The following is a 21,484-nucleotide window of genomic DNA, read 5'->3' on the forward strand; positions in this document are numbered from 1 at the left end:
TATCTGAGATACTACCACCCCAATCAGCATCTGTGTACCCATGTACACATATCTCTGTCCCAGTCTCATAGAACAGTCCACAATGCAAAGTAGACTTCACATACCTCAGTATGCGTCTCACTGCATCCAAATGCGGTTTCCGTGGAACCTGCATAAACTGACTCACCAACCCAACAGCATAGCTCAAATCTGGTCTGGTGATCGTCATGTAGATCAAACTTCCTACTATGCGTCTGTACATAGTAGGGTCCTCCAAGATCTCTCCTGAATCTGCACTCAACTTGCCATTCTGATCCAATGGCACAGAAATAGGCTTACAGCCTGTCACATACCATACTTGGACAACATGTCCAAGCCATACTGTCTCTGCAGTAATCCAATACCATGTGGTGACCTAATCACCTCAATGCCCAAGAAATATCTGAGCTCACCCAAATCCTTCATCTCGAACTTCTGTCTAAGCAAGATCTTTACATCAAAGATCTCTGCATCATGGTCCCCTCTTCTTGCAACATATACACCTCTTCTTGCAATTCCCCATGCAAGAATGCATTCTTTACATCCATCTGATGTAAAGACCATTGCTTTGACGCAGCCACTGCTATCACAACTCTCACCGTTGCCATCTTGGCAACTGGGCTGAAAGTTTCCTCATAATCAATCCCATATGTTAGCGCATATCCTTTGGCTACCAATCTAGCCTTGTACCTGTTTATGCTTCCATCACTGTTATGTTTAACTTTGTACACCCACTTGCATCCAATGGCTTTCTTGTCTTCAGGCAATTGCACTAAATCCCAAGTCTCATTTCCATATAGTGCATCCATCTCCTCATCCATGGCTTTCTCCCAATACACATTTCCAACAGCCTCATCAATGCATGTGGGCTCTACAACTTGCACAACCTTTGCCATATATGCATAGTGATGTGCCACATAACCATCATTTGTAAATCTCTGCACAGGGTTCTTCACTCTCCTTGATCTTCGCAGCTTTTCATTCATGGCTTCCATAGCCTTCTTTACACCAGGTGTTCTCATAGCTGGGATCCCAAGCTCCTCATCAAGGCTCATATCTGAGCCACTAGACTCTCCATCAACATGAGAATGCCCTGCAGAAATGTCAGGCATACCAAGAGGCTCAACCACTTTCTCTTTTCCTTTACGTGATGTAGTAATCACATTTGCAGGACTGGTATTATGACGCAGCCTGCCACTCCATGGTCTATCAACAGACCCACTAGATGAGGACTCTCCTGGTCCACTCAAAGACTGTGATTGCTGACCTGCATTCTATGCAACCACACTTCCACTCACATCAGCCCCGACAGCTTCTTTTTCAGCAGCATACCAGCTGCTCATCTCATCAAAGACAACATCCCTGCTTACCCTCAACTCACGTGTAGCAGGGTTATAACACCTGTATCCCTTTTGCTCAAGGGAATATCCAATAAACACACATTTTTCAGCTTTCGGATCCAGCTTGGTTCTCAGCTCATCTGGCACATGCACATATGCAATGCATCCAAAGACTTTCAGATGAGACAAATCTGGTTTTCTGCCAGTAAACCTCTCCTCTGGAGTTACATCATGTATGGCTGCAGTTGGAGTCCTGTTCATGATGTATACTGCTGTAGAAACAGCCTCAGCCCAATAGCAATGCGGCATATTCTTCTCTTCCATCAATGCTCGCGCAATCTCAGCAATGTGCCTGTTTTTCCGCTCAGCAACTCCATTTTGCTGCGGAGTGTATCTGCATGTATACTGTCTCCGAATACCATTCTTCTTCAAATATTCAGAGAACTCATTGGAGAAGTACTCTCCCCCTCCATCTGACCTTAGGCACTTTACATATTTCCCTGTTTGCTTTTCAACCAAAAATCTGAAATTTTGAAAGTGAGTGAACACCTCACTCTTCTCCTTCATGAAATATACCCACACTTTCCTTGTGTGGTCATCAATGAAAGTCACATAATACCTGCAGTCTCCCATAGATATGGTCTTCGTAGGACCCCATACATCTGAATGCACAACATCTAGTGCATTTCTGCTCACATATCTGTTACGTGGAAACACATGCTTCGTTTGCTTCCCAAATTGGCATGCTTCACAGATTTTATGCATACCTTCCACTTTAAATTTTGGCAGCCCTGTCACAATTCCTTTTGTCTGCATAGACTTCAATCTCTGCACATTCACATGTCCAATTCTTTTATGCCATATGTCTGTGTCTGCAACAATTCCTGAACCATTTGCAAACATCGCAGCACTCATCTCAGGCATGTCTCCATCCAACGTAAACATTCTGCCCACTCTGTTGCCTTTTGCAACCAACCTGCACTTGTCTTTAAAATCTTCAACATAACATCCATCAGGGTTAAACCGAACCTGCAAACCCTGCTCAATCATCTGGCCAACTGAAACTAGATTCTTTGTTATGTTCGGTACATGAAGTACATCTGCAAGGTACTTCACTTTGCCATCCTGCATAGACAATGGCACATCTCCAATGTGGGCAATTGGATGAGCGGTGTCATCCCCTGTTTCCACAAAACCTGGTCTTTCCGGGTTTTTCATCTCCTTGAACCACTCCCCATGACTCGTCATGTGGTTCGAAGCGCCTGAATCCACATACCATACATTATCTTTTTTTGCTGCATCAACATTTTCAGACATGGCATTCACGACATGCTGCATAACAAACAACCTTTCATTATCCTCATTATTTCTACTTGAGGATGTATAGTTGTTTTGCTGCACTTTCCCATTTTGCATGTCAGCCTGCTTCTTATAACATTCTGCCTGCACATGTCCAGGCTTACCACAATAATAGCATTCACGTGCATCATTATACTGCCTTTGCCAATTTCCACGGCCTCTTTGACTCCCCTTGCCTCTGAATTTGCCTCTTCCACCGGCGTGTTGTTGTTGTTGATTCTGGGACTGTTGTTGTTGCTGCTGCTGCTGCTGCTGGCCATAATTCTGATTACCTGTTCGGCCACCTCCTTGAGCGCGTCCACGGCCTCCTCTACCTCGTCCTCTTCCTGAACTCGTGTAGAAGGCCTGTTGCTCTGAACTGTTTTTGCTTTGTGAAGACTGTTGGTCTTCACCCAAGTTCTTCTCTTCGATAATCAGCATAGACACCAAATCTGTAAAGTTGGGAATGTTTTCCCGAGTCTGAATGGACGTCTTGAACGCCTTGTATTGTGGCCCGAGACCACGTAGACAGACTTCCACCTTGTCATCATCATCTACTGACACAGCAATAGATGCAAGGGATTCCACAATACCCTTTATCTTCAACGCATAGTCATTCACAGACATGCTCTTTTTCTCCACAGTATGAAGTTCATTCTTCAACTGTATCTTACGTGCCTTGGTATTTGTTTCATAAAGCTTTACCAAGGTGTCCCATGCCTCCTTGGGGGACTTGGCATCCTGAATGTGCCCAATCATGGTGTCCTGTATACTAATGGAGAGCCAATACATAACCTTCCTGGCTCCTTGGTTCCAGTCTTTAAACTCTTTCACATCTGCAGCAGTCGGATTTATATCCGGTATCTCTGGTGCCTCTTCATGTTCACCTTCTATGTAGTCCCAGTAACCTTTTCCCATTAGGAAATTTGTCAACTTGAACCTCCAAGCATGGAAGTTATTCTTGTCAAGCTTCTCAGCCACAATCTGAGTTATCCCATCATTTGACATCTTGCCAAACACACAATTTTACTAGAAACTGCACTCTGGTTTTTCCTGCACAACTGCTGTATTTTCTGCACAGCGGTACTGCAGTCCACTCAAATGTCACAACCAGTGACCTCAATGTGCATACATACACCCAATGGCAACTGTAGACCTCTTTGTAGCACCCACAGTGTCTGCACAGTCAATCTGTCTTCCTGCAGTTCTTAAAACAGAGTTCTGCAGAGAATCGATGACTTACTCGCAGTGCTCGAAATCGCCTGCTTTCTGAAAAACGGAGGTCCATACTCGCCCGAAACGCGTTTTCGGCCCGAAAATTTTAGTCCGAAGGACTGTATAGTTGCCCTATAGCTTTACTCCCGCGAGGAAAGCTCCTCAATCAGAGACCGTTTGCCGGTGCCTCCCGTAGAGCTCCCGACAAGGGTGTAGTCACCAACACAATAGGGAAGAGTAGTTGAAGCTCTTACCCTCGTACCGCTTCCTGTGGTTCTCTTGCTTGCAGCTCAGCCCTTAGCACGAACCAGGCTCTGATACCATGAAATGATGCAGGGGGGAAGAGAGCTTGAGCTCTTGCAAGCACACACACACACTCACAAAACCCTAATAGAGAACACACAAGGTGAGAGGCTGAAAAACTTCTTCTTCTCTACTCAACACTCAACACACATATACAAGAATAAGAGTACACACAATATGAAAGGTACTCAACCAATACATACACGGGTTCTCTATAGTGTGAACCCGACTAAATGAGCTGGCGCTATAACTATGCCAGTCTCTAGAATGGCTGTCACACAGCCTGTCATCCCACTGGCCGCATATCTCCCATGATCTCACCAACCATGCCAGTGGTGTAAGTGTGGGGCCTATCCCCCAGGCGGGTCATCAGTGGCCACCGCCTCACTAGACGAGCTCGATATCTCAACAGAGGTAACACCCTAATGCTGTCTCACGGGGTTTGCTTGGCTAGGCTTGGCATAAGTAACAAGTAAATTTACAACAATAGTTGCATTTCCATTCTAGCCTAGGTTGGGGTGGGATGTAGCACCCTAGTGCCGTCTATGAGCACCTAATCGATGCACAAGGCGAATGGTGTGGTGATGGTGCTTGTAATATAAAATCATCTTATTGGTGGTGGATCTTACTTGAACTTTATCCATGTGTTGCCCTTGGCATATCAGACACATTGATAGTGATATAATCTAAAATTGAACCCTCAGTTCCATGTGTATGTAGTTTAACATGTGAGATTTTGAAAAGAGTTTTAGCTTTTAGGCATCCTTCCTTTGTAAAGTACCATAGTTGCATGTTATTTCTATACTTACTAGAAGTTCCATTTTAAGATCTCCATTTTGAGATCCTAATTTTCTTCCACTTGAAGAACAAGTAGGGAGCTACATTAACTAAGCATAAGAACCATATTTGCAAACATATATGGAAGAAGAAAAAACCTTCTAGCACACTATTCGAGTTGAAGTAAATTGAGAGTCATTTGTTCCATGTACTGGGGACCTTGGATTATTTTAAGCCAATGTGCACTCAAGTGAAGGGTATAAAATAATGATTTTTAAATTGAAAGGTTTTTTGAACAATGTTCATCAAGCATATGAACATGCTTTTCACATTTCTTGCATCTTTTTTTTGAAATTTTAGAAGGTTAAGCTATGCGATTCTGAATATGATATGATACTACAATATGATAAATTATGAATATACATGGTAAACACTTGGTGGGAACATTGCTTGTAGGTTCTTCCTTTTAGTTATTTTCATACAAAAAACGATGATGTGCCATACTACAAGAAAGGAAGATAAAATGAGACCCCTTTTTGTTTAAGATATCATGGAATTTTTAATATATGGCACATGAATACTATTATTTTTTCTTTAATAGTGATGAAATCATGCATGTTTCTTGTTTGTCACATAATATTTCTTGTCTCGGTTTTATGCTTATTGTATAAACCTATGGAAGCAAAAAATGCTTTGAAATCATGATATGGAGCCCATGTTAGCGGTGTGATTTAGTAGTGTATATGCATATGGGAATTTTAAATATTACAATAATGTGCCCTGTCTTATATAAAGACAATCATTGGGGATGGTCATGACCATCCGTGTACATGGATTATACATTAGGCAATGCGAGCTCTCTAGAAACATATTATACGAACAATGTTGTTACTCAACATCGACATGTGTGAGAACCCAGATCAACATGACCATATGGTTAACCTTAAATATGCTAGATGTGATGGTTAAAATATGCTTGTGTGGACCAAAGGTGGCCATTGGTGGGGAAAGGTGGCCATTGGTGGCATCTTCTTTTTGGAGTTTAAGAAAATGGTAGTCTATAAGAGATTTGCCACCAGTATGGGACCAAAAGATTTCTTTGGTATTAATTAACTAGTAGTATATACAAGTGTAAAATAAAGAGGGTGTCGGCCACTACTTTTGTCTTTGGAATTTATCTCCCAAATGCCATGGCGAGAAAACCTATGGTTTATTTAAATAACAACTTAGGAGTGCGTTCGCATGCATTGTATAACTTGCTCTCTCCACCTCTTACCATTACATATTGATTAATGCCACCTTAATCTTACCTTTATATTGATTAACACAAAAGCTTGCCTCCTTAACCTTTCACAGAGCCTATACTAGCTTGCTTATCTTACATTAATCGAAAACTTCCAAAGAAAGGAGCCCAAAATGAAGCTGATGCTTGATAAAGATAAAGCCCAGCTTTCTCTTGGAATCTTAGGTGATGATTCAAGTGAATTTGCGCTAATCTCATTGCATTTGTGCACTAATTTTCTGGCTAAGCTTCTAATCACCACCTAATCTTATCTCACGGCAGGCAATATTGCCAACTTCGCTTTCTTCTTCTCATCTGCGTAAGTACTCAAATCTTAGATCCAATACTTGATTAGCTTAATGCTCATGCTAACCGTACTTGATTAATCTTAATGTTCATGCTAACAATACTTGCTAACAATACTTGATTAATCTTAATGTTCATGCTAACAATACTTGATTAATCTTAGATCCAATACTTGATTAGCACTTTTCAAAATTAAGCATTAGATCCAATCTAGACCGTTGGATGTTACTTTTGATATTTTTGTAATTGGCTAAAAAAACATAGTAGGACTTATTATATGCTTATTTTGCATTAATAATTACCTTGCTTTTTTTTAAATCACAGGCCAGTGGCTTATGGTATGATAAAGAAGAAATCAACTGGAGATCTCTCAGCTACCCTCTATGTATTCAAGCTTTTGAATTGTTTGCTATGGTCATTCTATGGGTCACCATGGGTTCATCCAAATGACTTCCTTGTGTTCCTCACCAACTTCATTGGAGTCATGGTTGCATCAGTTTACCTATCTCTCTACCTATATTTTGCTTCAATTAAAGATAAGGTGCTCACTTTGGCCTTCTTGTCTTCTGAATTTGAAAATTCATATTTCACTCTTAATGACATAGACTGTCCACCATCATGCCATGTAGTGGTTGGAAGGTCAATGTCCTAATGACGAGGTTCAGGGCTTAACCCCATCCACACCACTATCGAGAGCTATGCATTGAATAAAGTGAGGAGCTAAATAACCCGTGGAGAAATAACCTTCTATGGAAAAACGAAACTCCACCATCATTCATGCATACAATATAATGTGATTTTATTTTATTTAACATTATATGTATATATGCATGCATGTGTGTACACAAGTGCATGTCTATGTGCACTTGTGCACATGTGTACATGTGGTATACATTTATGTATACCACATTGTATGTATATATGCATGCATGTGTGTACACAAGTGCATGTCTATGCACACTTGTGCACATGTGCACGTGGTATGCATTTATGTATATTTTACAGCTTCAAAGTCATAATAACATGTATATGTTGGTCACTCATACAAGCAAATTCTGTCATAGGTGAAAGTTATTTGCCAACTTGTGATCGTTGCATCCAGCCTTGGAATCATGGCACTACTTTTGGTAGCCTTTGATCAGACTCATAGCATGAGAATCACACATGTTGGTTTTCTATGTGCCGTAGTAAGCAGTTACATGCATCTAGCCCTCTTATCTCAACTGGTAAGTAATTCCACTTTGTTTTGTATTTTTCTCAATTACTGCACAGTAAACAAGATGTGTCTGAGCATGCATGCACTGTTTTGATCAAGGTGTGTTTGAGAAATATAATCTTTGTGTGTGTGTGTGTGTGTGTGTTTGCTTTTTACTGTTTGAATACTAATATGTTAATGGTCATCGGCGTAAGCCATAAAAACATGTCATGATTAGACTCCCTAATGCATAAAAAATCATAGCTTAAAATCCTTAAAAGGGTTCGCCAAAGTGGATGGGGATTGTAGTACAAGCGATTAGAGAGGGGAGGGGGCTCACATAAAATTTGTGAAAATTTTGAAAGGACATATTATTTATTTTCTACAACACCATGACTTTCTTGTAAAGATTCTACCCTTCTAAACCCCCCTTTTAAGGGTACTCCAAACTTCAAGTTCTAGGCTAAACAAGTGTTCGAGATAGGGTAGCCTCCTCATCCTTCATCCGGTTCTTCATCCGGTTGAAAATACAAAATGGCAAAATGGAAACAAAAGAAAAACTTCTAAAAGTATAACTATTTTCATCAATATGCATGCTTCACAAAACATTGAAGAGGAAACGTGTATGCTTCCTTAAAAATTCTAAAAGTAGAACTATTTTCATCAATATACATGCTTCACAAAAAATAAAGAGGAAATATGTATGCTTCCTTAAAAAAAGTTTCCTAAAGACATGAGGACTGCCTCAAAAATCGAGCCAACTACCCCAAATGTGAAAGAACTCCTTTTAGGGCATTCTCATGGCCAAGTTTACTTGGTCGGAGCTTATTTGATCCGAGAGCATTAAATGAAATATGAGGTTTAACTTCCCACGCCAAGGTGATAACATCATGATGACAATTTGGCCAAGTGTTCCCAAGTAAGGGGTATTTGGTTTAAATCTACCAAAAGTGGCATTTAGTCCTTATATATACTCTCACATATATAAAAAACTTGACTACCACACCACCAACTACTAGCGACAGTGAGAATGTAAATAATAATCTACCTTAGATGTTTCAAGCATAGTTACTTGTGCTTATGGGAAAAGACTACTATTTGCATGGGGACTATGATGAAATCATGTCATAGTGTGGCATATCATGGCCTAATTATAATCCACATGCATGCCACATGTGGAAGAACTACAAACATGAATACTTGTGCTCATGGGAAACGACTACAATTTGCATGGGGACTATGACAAAATTATGTCATAGTGTGGCATATCATGGCCTAATTATAGTCCACATGCATGCCACCTGGAAGGACTACAAACATGAATAATTGTGCTCATGGGAAAAGACTACTATTTGCATGGTGTCTATGATGAAATTATGTCATAGATGTGGCATATCATGGCCTAATTATAGTCCACATTCATGGATGAAATTATGCATGGGGTCTATGATGAAATTATGCATGGGGTCTATGATGAAATTATGTCATGGATGTGGCATATCCTGGCCTAATTATAGTCCACACGCATGCCACATGTGGAAGGTCTACAAACCTGAATACTCAGGGTTTGTGAACTTCTGCATATGGATACATTATATTATGTTAAATATTAGTGTTTATGGCTCACATATTTTAAGTAACATCCCTGGAAACAAATAGCACTCTCCCCTCCACTCCATCACCTGAGTACCTCCTATAGCCTAATGGCAATATAGTAATGTAAATAAAAATGTCAATATATTATTATATATTTTTAAATTTTATATAATTATATATATACAATATACAATATAAATATTAATGCTTCCTATATAGCCTACATTATTATATTGCCATTACTACATTGTGAAATTTCTTTTTTTTAAGCCACCCAATATAAAGAGAGTGTACTTTTAAGTTAAAGGAGATCTCTTGAAATTATCTATTTATTTTTAAGCTTTTATAGTTATGACGATGGATAAATTAACTATAACATATATACACAAGAATAGTTACGATGGATAAATCAACTATAACATATATACACAAGAATAGTTACGATAGGTAAATTAACTATAACATATATATACAAGAATAGTTATTTATGGTTATGTTACGATAGGTAAATTAACTATAACATATATACACAAGAATAGTTACGATAGGTAAATTAACTATAACATATATATACAAGAATAGTTATTTTTATGGTTATGATGGATAAATTAACTATAACATATATACACAAGAATAGTCTCTATCAATGTCAAGCAAATCAGCTAAAAGGCTCGGAGGGTCCACCTAAATATATGTAAGTCTAACACATGAGTTCATTAGAAGGGGGTTTTTTTAATTGATTATGGAAAAGACAAGGATTTTAAAAAATAACTATAAAAATGCCAGCATAATGCATATAGATCTTCATTGGAAGGGATGCCCTTGAGATCTAAAATGATAGAAAACAAATAACTAAAACAATGATTATATTTTTTTCATGCTATAATAAATTTTCATTTATAGAAAAGTTATAATATTGCATTCATGGATAGGATAGTTGTTTGTTTATAAAGTCTTTTCACAAAAAACAGGTGCATTCATAACTATAAAAATGATGGTATTTTTTCATGCTATAAATGCTTATTTTTTAGAAAGTATGATATTGCATTCATGGATAGGATATCCTATTTGTTTATAAAGTCTTTTCATAACATGTGCATTCAAAAAACAAAGTCGCACACACAAACCCTGAATCGGTGTAACCGCAAGAAGAAAGAGCTTGGAACAAAAACATGAAATATTCTCACAAAATCTATTCTGGCCTTGATGACTCATCCATACGAATTTTCTTTGATAATTTATCCATAAGAAAACTCCACCTTATTTTTTTTCCTCTTATAGGAAATGGCTTTCAAGACCATGGAGACAAGGTTTTTACGTCCTACCTCATCCATACTTGCATTTTTTAAAGGAGCCACATGGACTTTATATGGACTAGTATACTTTGACTTATACATTGTGGTAACTCTCTCTCTCTCTCTCTCTCTCTCTCTCTACACACACACACATTATAGTTGAGTTTATGAAGGCTCTTTTGATTGGAGAATCAAAAAGCTATTCTATACACTAAAAATAGTAAACTATACTTGACATTTCTAGTTACCATGAGTTAAAATTCGAGGGTGAAATTTTATCAATTCCCTAAGTTGATCGTACTTTGAAATTTTCACTTTGATTTTGAGAGAGAGAGAGAGAGAGAGAGAGAGAGAGAGAGAGAGAGAGAGATTCCTTAAGATATTCTTGCATTACCAGGTTCCTAATGCAATAGGAGTTGCAATTGGACTCCTCCAAGTTGTGTTGTTTTCAATTATTTTGGTTCTCAATTTTAGAAAATCTAAACAAAACACATCTAGGGTATTTCTTGGTGATCCCAATAGTGGTAATAAGCTACCACACACACCTAAGCAAGACATTGTTTGTAAGAAATCTCTAAGTGTAACATGGAGGGATCTTTTTGAACATAAAGAAGTTATTCTTATAGAAAGAGATATAAAATAATCTATTTTCATTACAAGAAGAATTTTATTGATCAAAGATCACATAGCTTAATTTTAAAAACCACAAGATATATTTTAATCTCTCTCTCTCTCTCTTTGTGCCCCGTGCCCTAGTAGTCCACCTATGTTAAGCCCATGAAAGAAATATCACATCAATTAAAAGCACATGGCTATCGTGAAAGGTTGACTCAACATTGAATCAAGATTAGACTTATTGCATTAGGTTATGGCATGTGATGTGAATGCTACATGCACCATTGCACTATAAATGTGAATGCTACATGCACCATTTCACCACAAATGTGAATGCTACATGCACCATTGCACTACAAATAAGAATTCTACATACACCATTGCACTAAAAATGTGGTCAAGGAAGATAAACTTGAAATTCTAAGGCAACCACGTTACTTATATCAACTTATGGATTATGGAGAAGTTTGCTTCAACTAGGACAAAAGGCATCAAATCTTGAGAGCGTTAAGGTAGTGTGCTTAGAAGTGAAGTGGGAAAATTTAAAATAGGAACAAGCCCTCATTAGGTAGTTTTGAGGTCTAGAGAGCCTATAGACTCTGATGATGTATGCATTAATGATATCATAACCATGTAAAATGTGCCCTATTTTCTTTTTTCATTTCATTAATGAGCTGTTATAAAGGAGATCTTCCATGATCTAGGCTTTATAGTAGTCTCATATGCCATATTTTAGCCACTTATGGATGAGGATGGTCTTCTAGCTTCCTTATTTTTGTGGCATTGGGATCTCATGGAAGGTAGCGTCAAGGCTACCTTCAATGAGATAATGGTTACAAGAGCCATGCCCGAGAGGTTGTCGAAGGGTTTGCTCCACTTGATTCTCAAGGAGGGTGGTGATGACAGTATGGAGATTTGGCACTGGGAGATCCATCACCCTCCTAGGGACTGCCTATAAAATTTTGGCCAAGGCCATCAGATTTCAACCCTTCTCCCTGACTTGATTCATGGTACACATATGGACATCTTCACCTTTTGGGCGGCGACTGTGTTGGCTAGGATGCATTAGTAGGATTTTATTATGCTCCTCGATCTCAAGAAAGCCTATAACAAAGTAGATTGGGGATTTTTGGAGGGAACGATGTGCAGGAGGATGGGTTTCCTAGAGGAGTGGGTCTGAGGTGTGTTAGGACTCTACTTAGCTTCTCATAGCTAGGTTCTTATTTAGGGTGCTAGACATGACAAATTTTTGCTTTCACGCTTAGTCTAGCTGGGGCACCTTAATAGGACTCCAAGGACTACATCTCCTCGTCAAAGTGCAGGAGGAGCTTCCTGACACCAAGTCCAACAACACAGCAACATACATATTGGGTGTCGACAAGAACTTCCAGATATTTGTCGAGGCAATTGAGATTTTTATCGTGCATTGGGAGCATAGATCTATTGGCACAAGTCATGTGGATTTTGGGTTGGGGAGCTCCATTTCGTTGCCTTGGATGCTAGGTTGGCATTGACATCTCCCCTAAGGAGCAGCTTGCCCCCTTCTTTTCAACATTCAAAAGAAGCTCTTATACTAGAGTTCAGCTAGCTTGCTGGGTAGTGGTGGCCAACCAAGTTCTTCTCGCCACCATGTGGTACATTACCTCTTAGTCTTTCTTCGAAGCATGTCTTAGTCAAGTTCAGTGTTTGATCCAGAACTTTTTGTTATGTAGAACTTGCTGTGGTGGGCTGCACAGTGATGGGAGACTAGCCAAGGTGATCTCACCAGAGGTGGCGTGGAGGGTAATCTCACTAGTGACCTCTCCAGAGGGGGCTTGGCCATCATTGCGACCCCTCTATTTAGAGTCGAGCCTTTTTGGGCAAGTTTATTGTTAGAGGTCTTCTTTTAAGTGGTGAGCCTTGGAAGGACTTCCTCCTAGCTAGGATCTCTGCTTGCACCTCGACCTTGGGAGGCCCTTTTCCTCAAAGAATGAGATGGATTTTCATAGAAATGTGGGCACACAACTTTAGCCCGTAGTAGCAACCGATCATTTGCATGCCTAGGATCACCTCAGGCTAGCCCTTTGGCAAGCCCTTTGGCAATCAACTCTAGCAGTAGCCTCTAAGGAGCGGCTCTGCTAGCCTCTAATCTAGAACCCCATGCTTAGCTACCTACTCTAGGCTTGCCCGCATGTATCATGGGGAGCTTTGAGCATGTCCCTCTCTAGGTCACTTAGAGATTATCTCACATTCAAATAGCTATCGTCCATCTGAGGCCCATGAGAGGAGCCTTATTGGGATCCGGGGTAGGGATAGACTTGGCCTTGACATGCAATCAGCTCCAGTTTCCTCTGAGGAGCGGCTCCGCCAGCCTCCAATCTGGAACCCATGGTTTGCCTACCTAGTGGTGGTCACATGCTCGGGGCTCGCCCACACATACCATGGGGAGCTTTGAGCACACGGTCCTGCTAGGTCACTAAGAGATTGGCTCACATTCATAGCTGCCCCCTGAGGCCCAAGAGAGGAGCCTTAATAGGATTGGAGGTAGGCACAGACTTAGCCTAAACATCATTTGCCACCCCCTAGAGTGGCTGGCCCCGATACCGGACCCTTCCTCCCACGTAGTGGCTGGACGTTCATGGCCCAAAATGACAGCCCCCCCTTCTCACCTTTTCTATCAAGCTTCATGGCAATCTGGAGAGAGCAGAGATTCCCTTAGATCACTTTAGGGGATGCACCTTGCAGACGGTGAGGAGGATGATTGGTTTTCATGCACATGAGTGGCACATTGACCCTCCATCAGCCAAGGTGGCCAGAGAGATACTCCGTTAGTTATGGATTTGGGAGGGCTGGCCTCTCATGAGTCTCTAGTGGGACCCAGGAGAATGGACATGGTAGGATACAGAGGCCAGTGAGGAGACACATAGAACCCCCTTTTTTCTTACACTACACGACTAGGTCACAAGATTTAGATGTCAAAGGTAGAGGGAAGTAGGACATTGGTGGTAGTCCTAGGGCCTCCCGTCTCACTTTATATCATATTTTTGGAAGCAATTGTGGGATAGTTATTAGACATGGAAGATTGCCCTTTTCATGTGGTAACTGGCACATAAGAGCTTGACATTTGGCATGTGGTTGGCCCATTGGGGGTAGACCAGCATTATGTCCGAGATGTGGCCATCCCCTAGGAGTGTCAACGTCATTGTCTTTGGGATTGCCTAAAGGCTCAACACATTTGGCAGAGGATCCTATGCATTTTCACTATGGATCGGGCCCTGCTTGTATTGTTATGTGGGGCACAATTGCTTGGGTCACTCATGCCACAGTGAGGAGGAAGGTGGGGGACTAGCCCTTCAGGTCTCCTTTGCATTTCTACAATGCCAGTACAAGCTCCATCCACGTCGTTGGTCGTCACACCAAGTTCTTGTCAGAGATGGGAGATTTGTAGCAATATAGCTACATGGCACATATGGAGACCTCAATGTAGCGAAGCCATTAAAGGCAACCTTACCTTGCCAATGGAGTCCATCCAGAACATCTAGCTTGATATCATTCATACCCTCCGTGGTCAGTGGGGGGTAGCTTTAGGGTGGCTCAGACTATATGCAGAAGCACTGAGAGGCCTTCCGCATCATGGGAGTCCCTTTCTCACTGATAACAGTGGCAAGCCCACTTGGCATTACAAACCACCTTTGTGGTTGTTTCCCCCTCCCCCCATTGTATGAGATAGACTTATCTTCCTAGAGCGGCCAGTCGAAGGAGAAGAGTAGTCTTCCCTTTTATGCATCTTTACTCTCATTTGAGGATGAGTTTATATGTAGTCATTTTGGTTGTTTTCTTGGTAACTAATAGAATGATATTTTTCTCATTAAAAAAAAGATGGGTGTCTAGCCATCATCAAAATTAAAGGGCTTGTAGTGAGAATGGATGGTTAGGGTCATTCATAAACAAGAGAAATCATGGTCTCAACTCATGATCATGGTGATGAGATTATATTTAGTTTCACCTAAATCAGTTAAATGTTGGAAAGCCTTGCATCACACCTCACTTGTATGTGAAAAATTTGAGACTATCACCATAGAGTCAAGCTAAATCAATCAAATGTTGGAAAGCCTTACATTCGGTCTCACTTTTGCATGTGAAAATTTTGAGACTATCGCCATAGAGTTAAACTCAAGCTTATGGAAAGGTATTTAGCACTCAATGAATTTTATCCTTGATTAAGATAGGTAGAAGTCACAATTTTAGAGTTGTAGAAATGAACTATGTATAGTATATCTTAGCTTGCATCCATAATGTGGAATTTGATACAATGGGCCAAAAGCTATAGTAGGACCTTTGGGACTTCACCCAATGGAAGAGGTGCAGAGTAGTGGGTTAAAAGTATTAATAAAACAGAGGTCAATACTTGGGGGTACCTTTGGGAATTTAGCTAGGAAAAATAGGTTGAGATTGGAAGTCATGAGGTAAAAGGGGTTCAACTAGGAAAGGTAAAAGAAAGCAGAGGTAATTCATGAGGTAAAATCTAGTCTAAGAAGAGTTTTTAAAAAATAATTATCATGGATAGGCTTATGCTTTCTTTTGAAATATGATCAAGTTATTTTTTGCAACCTCACAAACACTCATGGATTAAAAAGTGGCAATGGAGCAAAGGATGGATAGCTAATGTGGCCTTGCTAGAGGTTGGCAAATTTCTAGAGTGACTAGGTATCTTCATTAATTTTTATTTCTAGAGTGGCTGGATACCTCCCTTAAATTTCATTTGGGGATTAATTAGACATGGGGAAGAGTTAGGGATTTTCAAGATTCTATAAGAAGCAACAATTGATCCTACTAGAATTGCATTTTTAAATGGTTGTTAGTCCATTAAGCAATTATGGTCAACATTAGGATTGAAAAATGGCTAGAAAAATCAATCATTTGCAAATTCCATGATCCTCTAATACATTTGTTTTGGATTTACCATGTGGTCAAGATGTTTCTTTAAATGGGTCTTTTTACTTTTTAAGAAAAATTAAGATATAGTTCCTTGTGGGGAAAGATTATAAGGAGGAACAAGAAGCATCTTGGATGATCATTAGTTTGCATGCATGTTGGGTTATGTGGTTAATTTAGCAAACTATGCACAAGATAATTGGGCATTCATTGTGCACTGTTGTTATGACCATTCACTCCATGATGTATGCATGTTGGGTTATGTGGTTAATTTAGCAAACTATGCACAAGATAATTGGGCATTCATTGTGCACTGTTGTTATGACCATTCACTCCATGATGTATTCATGTGAATGATAGATCACAATGTCTGGTATTTTGATGGTGGTGCTAGCAAGGACATTACTTCTTAGCATGATTTGTTTTCCTCCCTTGAGTCTGCTCCTTAAGAAGGCACAGTCACATTTGTAAAAAATTCCTCACATCCAATGAAAGGAGTTGGTAAAGTTGTTCACAGTGCTACAAATGATGGGACAATCACTCTCTCAGAAGTCTTGTTTGTGTCGGGTATTAAAAAGAACTTGTTGTTGTCAGTCTATGTCATTGATAGTGGTCAAATTTGTTGATGGCATGTGTACATCTCATGACCAGAGTGAGATGGAGACATTACTATTGGTATATCCAATATTCTAAGCCATCGGCTTTATAGGTATGAGAGATTGGCACATAATGTTTATTTATTTAGCTACCACACGTGCTATGAGTAATGCAGATACTCGCTTTGGTCACTTGAATTTTGGCACTTTATTACACCTTAAAATGTAAGAGATGGTGTCAAAGTTTCCAAATCTTGAGGCCCTTATCAAAACATGTATGTGAGGGTTGCATTTTTAGCAAGATGCAAAGGGAATTATCCCTGAAAGATGGATAAATAAGTTCTATCCAAAAATTATAGCTTATACATAGTGATATATGTAGTCATATGAGGATGACACCATTGATCGAAGGATATCTCTACTTTGCAACTTTCATTGATGCCTACTCCAAGCACACCTAGATATATCTGTAAAACAAAGTCGTAGGTTTTTACATACTTTAGACATGTTGTTTTTCTATGGTTGAAAATGTGTGGCACACTTCATACGGATCAAGGAGGGGAGTATATGTCAAAGGAGTTTCATGTATATATGGTTAAAAGAGGCATAAAACATCAATAAATAATGCCTTACACACATCAAGGATCATACAGATCAAGAAGGGGAGTATATGTTAAAGGAGTTTCATGTATATATGGCTAAAAGAGGCATAAATCATCAATGCATAATGTCTTACACACATCAACAAAATGGTGTGGCTGAGAGGAAGAACATATCTCTCATGGAGATCACACATTGCATGGTTAAAGGAAAATATTTATCTCATGTTTTTTGGTTGGAGGTAGTTATGTGTGCCACTTATGTGCTAAACAAATGCCCTACCCAGGCCTTGCAAACTATTACCCCTTATGAGGCTCAAAATAGTAGGAAGCTCTTTGTGGCTTATTTACGTTGTTTAGTTGTCTTGCTTATGCTCTTCTGCCTAAGCAACAACACAATAAGCTAGATGATAAAGCAATAAAATCCACAACTCTTAAAGCAATCCAGCCATGAGGAGAGTTTTGGTGAGTAGATATGTTGTCTGTTGTGAGAACTTAGTTCAACCCATGCTTTTATGCAAAAATATATATATATATCTATCTACATAAGGAGATGGAGAACTATTTGAAGGCCCACCAATCTAAGATATCTAACCCATACCTGGTTCTCAATCATGTAGCCAAAAGAGCTCTCAAGGAGCCTGAACCAGAGGAACAAATGCACTTGGCACTGCTACCAGACTAGCCTACATTACCAGCAGAGCTGAAGATGTACACGAAGGGCAAGCCATCTTGATGGAGACCAAGGATATAATAAAGCAGATGAAGAAAGATCGTAGAAAGAGAACATATAAAAAGATGAGGGGGGTGCTCACCAATGTTACTGCTGAGTCACAAAGACTTAAGGAAGAAGTGGCCACAGAAATCCGTACTTATACCGAGAGGCACTGAAAGAAAATATTCTCAGCCATACGACACAGGAACCCCAGCAGTAGCAGATCACTCCTCCAACAAGCCCTACCCAACTTATATTTAAAGACTTATCTCCTCTCAAAGACTTATCTCCTCTCAAAGACTCAAGTCTGGCAGACACACCAATAGCGATAGCTCCAGAACCAACAACGCTCATATAAGCTGAAGAAAGATAAGATGTGGAAACAACCATAGCCTAAGTATAGGAACCAAAGGCCTCCATGGAAGCAAGTAAAAGACAAAGAACTCCAAATCCATCAAGTCCAAGCAAGAGGAGAAGATTGGAAGACGAAGAAGGACTACCACAGCTGGCCTCCCTATAGAACATCAATTATCAACAATTCTTGCAGGAAACCGTAGAAGGACTTGACGAGCTGCTCAACCACCTCCTAACAACACATATGCTCCACGAAGACCGAAACACTGCATTTTGGAAGCAAGTCAAAGATACATCAACACAAGTTCAAAAGTTAAAGGCAAACTTGGAAGCAACTGAGACAACCCACAAAGAGGTCATTATGAAGAGTTTGAAAGCTACAAAAGAGAAGGAGAAAAGGTACAACGCAGTGGAGCAAGCAAAAGAACAACTCCAGAAAGAAGTCAACTACACAAAGGAACTTACGACACTCCATGCACAAAAAGTACAGGGCTTCCAAGCCAATGCCAGGGCCAAGGAAGCAACATTGCAAGACCAAATTGTGCAACTAACAACACAACTCAAAGCAGAGGAGGAGAAGACAATCCATCTATAGGCAGGAAAGGGAACAGACCAACAATGCTCATGTCGAGAAGATCAGAGCTCTCAATGAAACAATAAGTGCAAGCTAGGCAAAAGCACACAGAAATGAGTTGGCACACAAGGAAACAGTGACATAGCTTACGAAGCAACTTCAAGACACTGAGAGGTTGGCGATAGAAAGACTACAACAGCTCATCAATGCTCAGGCAAGGGAAGCAACTGCTCAATGAGCCTAAGAAGATGCAACACAAAGATTTGAAGAACTGGATGTAGCGAGGATGGTCAGAGAGAGAACTTTCAAACCTCATTAGGAACACAAAGTCTCGCCTACGAGAATTGGAGCATCAGCTCACAATCCAAGAAAGAACTCAGTGGTCGGAACCTAATGATGATCTTCATCAACTCCTTGAGCGTGCCTCCGAGTTGGGACAGTTGCCAGTAACTCCTCGGGCCCCTCCTCAAACTCTTTCTTTGTTTTTGTCTACACTAACCCTCTCTCTACTTCAATATGACATAAATCTATATGAGGATATAGGTCTAGGAGAACTAACATTAATCAAACAAAATACGAAAAGAGACTATAATCATGGGAATTTTGCGAGGTGACTTAGTATTGACTAATCCCAAGGACATCTTTTTCTATCCCCCCGTACATCCTATCGTGCTAAAGCTTCGTAGTTGGTGTCGTGTTCTCCAAAACTCAGAAATTCTGGACAATAGTGTCAAAAAATTAGACCTGTTTGTCCTAGATGACATTCCAGAGATGCCCATTCCGTCAACTACGAAGTCATAGCACATAGTTACCAATGGGTTATAAGTCATGGCGGCTGGCTAGAGGTATATAACACTCACCAACATCTAAACCTATGTGAGTCCACCCTCTATCATCCTTTTGGAATTCTAAAACTCTACACTAATATCTACAAACATTTAGAAGCCATGCTAACAACTGTACAATACAATTTTGATACTACCCATATAGAGTATCCCACTATAAACAAAGAAGAAATTCCAGACTTATGGGAATTTATTAAGTCTCATAAGCCTAGTCACCCACTCCCTAGCATAGGAAAGGGTCAAGAAGAACCTTCTTCCTCATTCTCAAAATCCACTTACCCTGTCTACTCTAATGTTGATAGTAAGCTACCCAACATCTAAACCTATGTGAGTCCACCCTCTATCATCCTTTTGGCATTCTAAAACTCTACACTAATATCTACAAACATTTAGAAGCCATGTTGACAACTGTATAATACAATTTTGATGCTACCCATATAGAGTATCCCACTATAAACGAAGAAGAAATTCCAGACTTACGGGAATTTATTAAGTCTCATAAGCCTAGTCACCCACTCCCTAGCATGCATAGGAAAGGGTCAAGAAGAACCTTCTTCTTCATTCTCAAAATCCACTTACCCTGTCTACTCTAATGTTGCTAGTAAGCTACTTAACCCATATCCTAACTCACAACCTACTAACACCTCTCAGGCTGAATGCATTTTCTCATCTTTTGATCCTTTCAAGATAGATTTTCCCACTTACCCTGTCTACTCTAATGTTGTTAGTAAGCTACTTAACCCATATCCTAACTCGCAACCTACTAACACCTCTCAGGCTGAATGTATTTTCTCATCTTTTGATCCTTTCAAGATAGATTTTCCCACTAACACTCTCGCCCCTCGGAGGAGGTACTGGCACCTACCCCATCTCCAACAAGGCACTCTCAAGAGGTAAGACACATCATCCCGTAAGATAATCTTGAACCATTTACTGATGATACAATCTTGGATTCTTTGTCAGCTGCTGCTACTGCAGAGTACAAGGGACTCATACGAGCAGGTAATCCTCTTTTGAAGCCCAAATTAATGTTCAAGGTACTCATGCAGATTATTCCCTTTGAGCCCACACGCCGGATCATGCCAGAAGCATACTCAAAATCCACTTACTCTGTCTACTCTAATGTTGCTAGTAAGCTACTTCACCCATATCCTAACTCGCAACCTACTAACACCTCTCAGGCTGAATGCATTTTCTCATCTTTTGATCCTTTCAAGATAGATTTTCCCACTAACACTCTCGCCCCCCCCCCCCCCCCCCCCGGTGGAGGAGGTACTGGCACCTACCCCATCTCCAACAAGGCACTCTCAAGAGGTAAGACACATCATCCCGTAAGATAATTTTGAACCATTTACTAATGATACAATCTTGGATTCTTTGTCAGCTCTGCTCCAGAGTACAAGGGGCTCATACGAGCAGGCAATCCTCTTTTGAAGCCCAAATTAATGTTCAAGGTACTCATGCAGATTATTCCCTTTGAGCCCACACGCCGGATCATGCCAGAAGCATACTCAGAAGTCACTCCAACAAAACAGCATAATGTACCATACCCTCTCGGTGCCCCACGACCTGACTTAGAAGAATTGTTTCCATTGGCGAGAGAGGGC

At 40.2% G+C, this 21,484-nt stretch overlaps 1 protein-coding gene across 2 annotated transcripts; it reads left to right on the plus strand.

The window, feature by feature from the left end:
* Positions 1–6,252: 6,252 nt before the first annotated feature.
* LOC147631407 (bidirectional sugar transporter SWEET7b-like) lies at positions 6,253–11,451 on the plus strand. 2 transcript variants are annotated; one of them, XM_086809088.1, is made up of 6 exons: positions 6,253–6,459; positions 6,556–6,592; positions 6,904–7,120; positions 7,644–7,805; positions 10,652–10,771; positions 11,063–11,451. In XM_086809088.1, exons 1-6 carry the CDS (start codon positions 6,408–6,410, stop codon positions 11,306–11,308), a joined length of 834 nt encoding a protein of 277 aa, XP_086665214.1. In that variant the 5' UTR covers positions 6,253–6,407; the 3' UTR covers positions 11,309–11,451. The 2 variants fall into 2 exon arrangements, with proteins under 2 accessions (XP_086665214.1, XP_086665215.1); XM_086809089.1 differs by lacking the exon at positions 10,652–10,771.
* The last annotated feature ends 10,033 nt before the right edge of the window (positions 11,452–21,484 follow it).

The sequence above is a fragment of the Cibotium barometz genome, chromosome 15, assembly GCF_041138505.1.
Source record: "Cibotium barometz isolate CiBa-2024 chromosome 15, ASM4113850v1, whole genome shotgun sequence".
Taxonomy (NCBI): domain Eukaryota; kingdom Viridiplantae; phylum Streptophyta; class Polypodiopsida; order Cyatheales; family Cibotiaceae; genus Cibotium; species Cibotium barometz.

Excerpts from the sequence above, each read along its gene's own strand:
- LOC147631407 (XM_086809088.1), top strand. The coding sequence starts at position 6,408 with ATGAAGCTGATGCTTGATAAAGATAAAGCCCAGCTTTCTCTTGGAATC. Across the intron at positions 6,460-6,555 it reads GCTTTCTCTTGGAATCTTAG|GCAATATTGCCAACTTCGCT; the intron begins GTGATGATTCAA and ends ATCTCACGGCAG. Across the intron at positions 7,806-10,651 it reads TAGCCCTCTTATCTCAACTG|GAAATGGCTTTCAAGACCAT; the intron begins GTAAGTAATTCC and ends TTCCTCTTATAG.